The sequence below is a fragment of the Archocentrus centrarchus genome, chromosome 17 (assembly GCF_007364275.1).
Source record: "Archocentrus centrarchus isolate MPI-CPG fArcCen1 chromosome 17, fArcCen1, whole genome shotgun sequence".
NCBI classification, from domain to species: domain Eukaryota; kingdom Metazoa; phylum Chordata; class Actinopteri; order Cichliformes; family Cichlidae; genus Archocentrus; species Archocentrus centrarchus.
Genome location: NC_044362.1, coordinates 25137522 through 25146993, shown reverse-complemented (window position 1 = coordinate 25146993; position 9472 = coordinate 25137522). Strand labels below are relative to the sequence as shown.

Below are 9472 nucleotides of genomic sequence, written 5' to 3'. Positions count from 1 at the left end.
TGGCAAAGAAAGAATGGAAACAAAACGAACAATTAACGAACAGTCAAAAATGAATAAATTAGAGGGCCTGAATAAATGTAATACTGAACGAGAAAACCATTATAAATACGGAGACTTCATTTTGGAAAAGCTTTCATTTCAGAGTGAAAAGAGCACGAGAAATTACTTTAAGTTCACTGTTAAGTGTTTCAGAGTTTCAAGTGCCATTATTTAATCCAAAATGTTTGCAGGATATTTCATGATGTAATAAATTTGTTAATTCTGTGCTGTTTTTTTATTTTATAGGCAGCGTGACATCTTCAATTAGACAATGTCTGAATCAATTTACTCACATGAAAACAGGTAAACAGCTTGATGTCAGTAAATAAATACAATGGGAAAAGGCAAAGCTTATTAGGAGAATTAAATAAATTAATAAGTAAATGACATTTATTTTAACATTCAGGCACAACCTTTATTTCCATATTTTATTTCTTTCATGTGTACAGTATGCCTCCCCTCCCACCCTCCCTCTAAGAGTCATCCTCAGTTTTAATGATGTGGAAAAGTGTAACATTAAACAGCACCTGGTGGCCATTATTCCAACCGTAGAGGGCATGGTCCCTGGCATTGTAGTCCAACATAGACATGTGAAAATATTGGTTATGAAAGGGTATGTCTGTATACTCGTATGTGGATGTTTTAGTGGAGTAGGCATAGTACACCTTGGCTCCCGTCAGGTGGGAATTAGTGATGTAGAGAGTCCCACAGATCATAAAAGACTCGCCTGCATTCCTCTTTGAGTATTCTGTGTTCCATGTGTTGATGATCTGAAGCGTGTCCGGATTCAGCTGGCTGATGACGATGTTGCCAGCATTTTGGTTTGTTGCATACACGGCCCACAGTCCCAGCTCATCTGCCATCAAGTCAATGTCTGAGAAGCCTCCCCAGGTGTACGGATACACGTTATGGAAGCCTGCCGACTCCAAAGCCCTCTGCGTGACCACGCGACCTGTCTCGAAGCTGTACCTCACGATGATGTTACTCTGCATCTTGTTGTAGTACAGAGAGCCGTTGTATACCACGTGGTTTGTTCCAGCCCATTTGAAAGGCAGATTGTAGGTTCTGGATTCAACTCCTGACACAAAATCAGCGATGGACTTATACTCTTTTACTATCTTGTTGTTGGTGTAGCTGTCCATGTACCAGACCTGGGGACAAAAACACAGCAATGACAGTCAGTTCTAAAATGGTCAGTTGATTGGATTTAAGCTAAGTTTTTGTTTATTTTAGCAAAATAAAGAACTCACAGAACACAGAAGCACTATAAAAGGAATAAATATATATATATATATATATATATATATATATATATATATATATATATATATATATATATATATATATATATATATATATATATATATATATATAGTTCTTATGCTTATTTAAAAGGGTTTTAATCATTTACTAAGGATTTAGGTACCATATGTCAAGTTTTTTTAAGACTAGTCATCTGAGCAGTGCTTTGATAAATAGGCCAGTCTGCATCTGGTTTAACCTGCTTTATGCTATAGTATTAAAAACATGATAAATAAGAAAATGCATAACAAGAGTAAAAACAAAAATGCAGGGAAGGGCTGCTGGTTAATGAAAGTTGGAAAGCACAGGGGACTTTTTCAAAATATGTAAAAGAAGAATGTTAAGCAGCTGGAAAAGTTATGTTGAAAAGCTGGTCTGGCATGTTATGCCTGAATTTATTTATTTATTACATTTATAGTGTGGAAAACTGTCTACGTCTGTCTTTTTGTATGTTCAAAAACGGACTTTTAAAAATTTTTTATGTAAATGTAATGCTTCAACACATTTGACAAGGATACACACTATGCATTTGGTGATAAAGACTAAAGGTTTGTCCTCCCCTTTTCTTAGGAACTCTAATCCGTGTCTTTGCGTGTCAATATTTTTTTTCTTTTTAAGTAACAGTTTGTTGTGTATGTTTATTTTGAAATTTCTGTGTTGTGTCCAACATTGGCAGTAGTGTCTGGACAACTGAAGTCTCAGCAGTCTTGAACAGCAGTAGTGAACAAAGGACAAGATTTTCTACTAAGCTTTCCACATTCTGCTAGAATAAAGCAACCATCGAAACAGCTTCATGTACTGTATATCAAACAGGTGAGCAAGCAACATTAAGTTTAATGTCTGAACTCAGCAGTCAGGGGTGCAGAAAGCTTTTAGTAGGTATGATGCTGTATTTCAACATCTCTCCCCTTTGAACAAAAGGATGGACACGGGTATATATAAATTATTAAACTGCTCAGTGTTGCTTCAAAGACTTACAACCTAAAGAGATGCACATAAACTCACCCTATTGTTTTTGGGAGATGCCTGTGGGTCGGTCATCCAGGCTCCGAATCTGGTGCCTGAAGTTTTCACCGTCAGTGGGCCGGTGATCTTCATTAACTTGCCACATGCTGAAAACACATTCTGCAGCTGTGGTCACATATGTTATGATATGACTGGAATTTATCTCAAAGCGCTGGACTGCTAAGTGGACAGTTTGTGTGCAGCACCTGGACACTGCTGCACAAGATATACAGTTTACTAGATAACAAGAAAGAACAACAACCCCTTCCGGATGTGTCAGAGCTGGGAGAACACTTATCCCATATGGTTTAATATTCCAGGTACTTGGATTACACTTAATTTATCTTGCCAGGTATTTTAATGGTGCCAAATGACAGTAGGCTATCACTTGCACAAAAGCTTTCAAGTTCCCTATTAAGTATTGAAGTGCTATTTTACCCAATCAATCAAAGCTCACACGCAGTGAATGCTTAAGCAATCATCTCCAGCTCCGACAGATTTCCAGCCACGTCCTATTAGCATTCCCATGTTAGCTATTTATGTTGACACTTTGACAGGAGCCATCACTGTTGATAACCTGGCAGTTGGCAAATTGGAGCTTTAGTTATTCAAACCTTTATCAAAGGCTACGATGCTCCAGGGGCAGAATTGATCTTATTAGATGAATGAAACTTCAATGTGTAGAAGAGTGTAACCACAAATTTTTTTTTTTACAAGTGCAAGTGGCAAAAACGAAATGAGAAGGAATTTTTGAGTCAAAATGATCGATCATCACTTTGAATAAGCCTGAAATAGATTTTTTCACTTAAAAATCAGAGTACAAAGCTTCACATTTATCTTTAGCTTGAAAGAATGTTCTCTCACTCTGGGGCTTTTTTCAAGCCAGTAAAGTTATTTCAACCTCCAGTTCTGGGCTGTCCACTAATTTGGATCTAAAATGCCAATCAGCTAGTAGCTGCAAGAAATGTGCCTATGAACCCTTTGGCACTGGATAATCTGATCTCATTGTCCCTGGATGCCCCTTTTTTTCCCACCGTTGGACTTACTGAGTTTACTCATACAGTTGCGAAGCCTATTTTCCAGGTTTAGGACCCTTTGTTGCAGCTCCTCGTAGTCATAGGCTCCCATCTCCTCCTGAATGCCCATCAACACACCAGACAGGTTTCTGATCTCCTCTTTGAACTGGGAGATGAGCTTGGCGTCTGTCTTGTACTGCTCCAGGACTGGGATCAGCGGCTGCAAGGACTCCATTTTCCCCTTTAGCTCCTGGAACAGACAGGTAACACAACAGGTATTTGGGCTGTAAAAATACTAGTCTCAACAAATCTCTCAGTTTGGCAGCATATAAGTACAGCAATGCCTGCATCTTCTGATAGTTACCTATAGTTACCTTAATACTTACTGCTTTGTTTTACACAAAATACAGAGTCACTTCTTATTATTACAAAAGACATTGCTGAGTCCAGGGAAAACATCATTAAAAAAAAAACAGAGCAAAGAGGTATACAGATATATATGCAAGAAGGTTTACCTATCAAACTTTCTGATGTGAGGGACCTTAAGCAAGCAGAAAAGGAGTGACACGCTCTAGTGGGAACCAAAAAACTTCCATTACTGGATAATAATACCACTATTAATAATTTAATGGGAATCTTTTTGTGAAAAAACATTTAGTACTCCTTACAATGAAAGGTACTGAAATTAATTTTTACATTATATCTGAATCAAAATTAACTATACTGAGCTATAACTACATGAGCTATAACTATATACTGAGTCAAAACTATAGTCGTACCGAGGAAGACATGAACTCACCAAGGTTCTGCTTGCTGGAACTATTCTTAACTGCTAAGCTGTTAAAATTGAAAAATGTTTATTTATAAAGTTGCCATCAGGATATTTGTTATTACTTGGTATCCATCCTGGGAGCTGCCTTCAGATTCCGTCTAGCCTTTATGACAACCTTGCCCTTGGCTGGGCAGTGGTGGACCTGTATTGATCTTATCAGTAGTGAAAGTTGATCAATTCAGATGCATCTCATGTATCCCTGGACGAGGTCCCATCCCAGGCTTTCCTGTGATGTTTCTCAAAAAGTTAAACATCAAACAAAAATATACCTGAAAGTTTTTGTTGACGAGTGTCTTCCTATCTGCTTCGATCTGCCGGAACTTTGACCGCAGTCCTTTGATCTGGCTCTCCATTCTCATGATATACTGAAAGTCCCTCTGCGTACGCAGGTTCAGCACCTCGATTGACTGTGACATGTTCTGCACCTTTTGAAAAGAATGAAACAGCGCTGCATTGATTTTTCTGTCCACCACAAGATTAAAATGTCCCCCATGTTCAGCCTTTCAGTAGGATGCCATGCTCTAACTTCCTGAGGAACAAATCAACATTTTGACCTCCAAAGTGATTGTCTTTTAACAATTCTGCAGAGTAGAGCTTCAGATGATTTTTTTTACATGGGCACAGCACTATCACGTGGCCGTGTTCCCTCACTTTATAAACTTGGCTTCCTTTTTGTGAGCTCTAATTCTAAATAAATTGGGCCTTTTTCAAAAGTCATAGACATCCGATGGGTTTTGATGACATATTTAAGTGCAAACACTTCATGCAGAGACTTTACAGTTTGTCTTTGTGGTTTAATAAACACTAAATTTATGGGGTATGTGAACAGGAAGAGATATCTTCCTTTCTCTCTTCTCTCTAACTCAACTTATAATGAACCAGCAGTACTGGAGCACATCCCTAGCACAGTGGCACAACACTCATACATTGTATTCTGCATACTTGTCTGGCTCTGGTAGAGGGATCCTGAAATGGCCTCACTGATGCCCTGAGGCAGCTTAGTACATTAGTGTCAGAGGGCCCAGTGAATGACAGAGAACACCCTTTGGCATACAACATTAAAATGTAGGCTACAGCCACGTTTCCTTATGTGGCATACTCATTGAGGAAAGTGATTCTAGTGCTGTGCTATTTGTTTGCTTGTAGATAATGCATTTAAATCATGACAGTCATGGGGCAAAAATAACATTTTGAATCACATTTGAGATTTCCCCTACAATTCACAATGATGGCTGTCATGTTCTGAAATAATTTGAGGCAATCAAGTTGAAATGCACACTTTTATTGAAAAACATCTGTAGTGAGAGATGTTACATAAAAAGAAGGAAATATTAATTTCATTTCTCACACAAATAGCACTCCCAGTCAAATTCTTAAAGCCTTCAAAAATTTGAAACCTTAACAATATCCTTGAATGATTTGTTGAACAATAAGGGAGGTACTCGAGTTCCATTAAGGTGGGATGGAATGTGTTCTCATCTTCCCAAGTAGCCATTCAACTGATGCCATCCATGTTACATATGCAGAAGTGGAAAACAGGGTTATGGACCCAGCTGGTGCAATCTCTCGAAGGATTATGGCAGCAAAGAAGCATGAATAATGATTGAAATTGATGCCGTATGCCTTTGAATTCAAGTGTGCTGTTTCGTTATAGTAAATGCATGGGGTGGAGAGTGAGCATGTGCTTGTGCTGTCACATATACAGAAGAGTGTGTCTGTGTGGAATGCACCTTCTCCAGGAGCTGGCGGAGCTGCCTGCCTTTGGCATCTCTGGAGCACAGATTCTGTTCAGGAGCCACCACTGTGCAGATGCAACGCCCATCTGCATCCTGAGCTGAGCTGTACACCTGCCACCCTTCCTTTGGCCTGATGGTCTGCATAGAGAGACACATGCAGTCACAAATACACAGCCTGCATTTCTACAGACACACAGATGATGTCACGATTCTGACATTGCAGCACACAGCTGTTATGTTTTGTTATTTTGTTTATAATGGGTCATCCATTCTTCCGCCTTATGCCCCCAAAGCTTTGACACCAACCAATTCCACTGACTTAGAAAAAGTCAATGCTTTGAAAGAATAAAGTGCTTTTGCTGTAAGATATTCCTCTGCTCACTGTGTATGGTCTCCAGTGAATTTCCTCTTCAACAATAAATAGTGTTTCCTGGCCTTGATGAATAACCCGAGAGCTGAAATTCCTCTGTTTCTCCTCACTAGGCCTTCCAGTGCTCTAACAGAAAGTCCTGCTGTATGACACAGATAAACCTGATTTGTGGGAGCATTTCCTACTCTTTTTTACATTCAATATGTTCTATGGTGCTAGCATATACAGTAAGGCTTAAAGAACATACTGTTATGCATCATATTCCAAAGGAGAAAATTCTAAATCAAAAAACCATCAAATGAAGTCTACACAGTAGTTTTTACTCCAAATATTGATCAAACTGTTCTGAAGTGCTGGAAAAGTTGATAGCGATCAAACACACAAAAGGCGTTGGTATTTGCTGTTTACTGTCAGCATGAGAAATTAACACAAGACTGCCAGCCAAATACTGGCAACCCTCGACTACGCTACTAGCCTCTTTGGCAGACTGCCAATTATTATTTGGATTTTGTTTTTTGTATTCTAAAACCAAAGCTGGACAAAGAATACAAGGTGAAAGATGTGAACTTTGGCATCCACCAGGGTTTGAAGTGTATGGATAAAAAAATGAGGTGCCCTGTTTTTAAAGTGCAGGCATCCATTCCTTTTCCCATTCATCCTTGCCTGTCAGCCTAAGCAGTTTAAAGAGCATTTTGAATCATCCATGAAAGATCATGTCCCCTCTGAGCAGGCGAAAACGTCACACTAAGGAGAAAGCTCAGACTTTGACTCATCATTTTCACCTACAGAGAAGCTGCTTTTTCTCAGTTTATATTGTTACTGCAGTGCAAAGTCATGATGTTTAAGAACTAGCTATCAGGGACGACATCTGGCTTTGTAGTTTACATCATTTTATCACTATTTTGTTTTTTAACACTTGCATCCTGAATCCTCTGTAAGAATTTTCCTCTTTGATACATTAGCTTTAAGTCAATAACTAAAAAACAAACAAACAAAGAAAAAAAAAACATTTTTTTCCTTTATTTTTCCCAGCACAAGACTGTTATGTCGACAGTATCAGATTTTAAGAAAATTATTTTGTGTGTTATCAAAGGACTATAGCCTTGATCTGTGAACCATTTGCTACTGGTTGCTTGTAAAGTTTGTGATCTAAGAATTAATACTTATTGTGCCTATGCCCTGATGCGAAGTTTGTCCTGACATGATTATAAAATAAAACTCATAAAAAGTGGGAGATAATATTTTATTAGTTCTGCTGTGTTTAGTGTGCATTTCATAAAAAAACAAAACAAAGCAAAAAACAAACAAAAAAACCCCAGCAAAAAAAAATAAAACCACAGTGAAAAGCAGCAGTAGAAAGAGTGGTAGTGCACTGAAACATTTCGAGGTCATGTGAGATACATTGCCACAGCCTGCAAATTATTAGAGATGCTAAATGGCATAGTGAACCATGACTGCCTCTTTCTCAGTGTATCATAACTGAATGGGATAAAAGAGGGAGAGGAAAAAAATATCCTCAGCACTTCTTCTCCTTACTTTGCTTTGAAAGGCTCCTGAAAAGAAGCTAGTTTCACTAATCTGTTAAAATGGTCTTCCTCCTATCTCTTGAGTGACGCACATCCTTTCCCCTCTTCTCACTCTCACATTTCCTCATATTAAAATGATTCTGTTGCTCAGCCAAGCCAGATGCACTCTCCAATTAGGCTTTTTTTTTATGAGGAACTCTGCACAAAGAGTTTTTTCTTTCATTAACTAATTCTGACAGCTGGTTCCACTTTTGTTTTGGGCATTTGGACTATTTTTTTTTTTAATTTTTTTTATTGTTGATAAGAATGCAATTTTGAATATTTCCTCAACTTCAACATTTCCTCTTTTCTGAAGCATCATTATTTCTGCACGCCACTTTCAATCATGGCAAGGTGATATTATGTGAGGGCCCTACTTTGCAATCAAGACATTGGCAGGGACTGTACTCTGCATGGGTGGGATGAACCTAATTGACCATTGTTCTTGTCCAACTGGCTTGGTGGTCTGCAAGCTGCTCCTCCTAATTTGTGACAATGCTCTCAAATCCAGCCCTCTTTAAGAAGCTTGAACAGGCATGTCCTAACATGACCATGTCAACATGTGATGAATAATTTTAATTTAAGTGTGATTTATACAAAAAAAAAAAAAACAACATACCAGTAACAAAATAGGGGTTTAGACACAATTCACACCACAAAGACGCAACTCTGCTTTAAAAGTGAGTTGTATACCTGGCAATACTCCAGGATCGATATCAGTGCTTTATGGTTGATGTAAGCAATAAACAAAGTGCTATGAGGGTGCTCCTACCTCTGCCAGCACTTAAAATATGTGTTGTTAATAAAATTATATTTTTCACACATTATTTCCGCATTTAAACGTTAATCTCCTCCCAGTGTTTCCGTATGTATGGTATATACACACCATACACACTCCAGTTATTGTATCGCTATCAAAAGCAAAGAACCAGCCAAACGCACAATAATGGAAGGGAACTGAAATGGCTCATTTGTATGTTACTGGGTTTTCACCACACAAATTAAAGACACCTCTAATCACTTGAACTTGTATTGGAAACTCACCACCGTAGGGCAGTATCCGAACACCAGGAGAAACAGCAGCGGATTCAGGACCACGGACAGCGACCACATTCTGCCGGCTGCTACAACGTATCCCTCCTCCACCTCCTCCGCGCCCCGAACAAACAAGCAAGCAAACAAACAAACAAAAAACAATCACGCAAGTTTTTTGTCCGAGTGCTCGTGCTACCAGGTCCACTATGCTCTGGTAACAACCGTGGCTTCCTGTAGAGGAGGGGGGTACATCCATCCACTGGTCCCCGTTACGCATGCCATATGGACAGCGGGGAGAAACCTCGTCACTGCAAGAAGGAAAAAGTTTGTGGGCACGCAAGCAGCGAAAAGCCGAGCTGCGTTTTGGTTAAAGGGATCCTTGTTCACGGATGTGACATCATCCAAACGTCTCTCTTGACTTTGAATGAGCTTGTGTGTGAGAAGGAACCACCGGCAGCTGTGATGTGACAAAAGTTGCAGCTGGCAGCATTCAACAGAAAATGAGAAGGCAGAGATCAGAGCTGCTGCTACTACTGCTGCGGTTTTGTCACTGCAGAGAGAAGGCGCGCCAG

The 9472-nt window shown here is 39.2% G+C and overlaps 1 protein-coding gene across 1 annotated transcript; it reads right to left on the bottom strand.

Moving 5' to 3' along the window:
- Positions 1 to 512: 512 nt before the first annotated feature.
- Positions 513 to 9472, bottom strand: LOC115795898 (noelin-3-like). The gene is made up of 6 exons (XM_030752029.1): positions 8910 to 9472; positions 5925 to 6068; positions 4464 to 4619; positions 3393 to 3612; positions 2347 to 2453; positions 513 to 1190 (listed from the first exon to the last, which is right to left on the bottom strand). Exons 1-6 carry the CDS (start codon positions 8976 to 8978, stop codon positions 513 to 515), a joined length of 1374 nt encoding a protein of 457 aa, XP_030607889.1. The 5' UTR covers positions 8979 to 9472.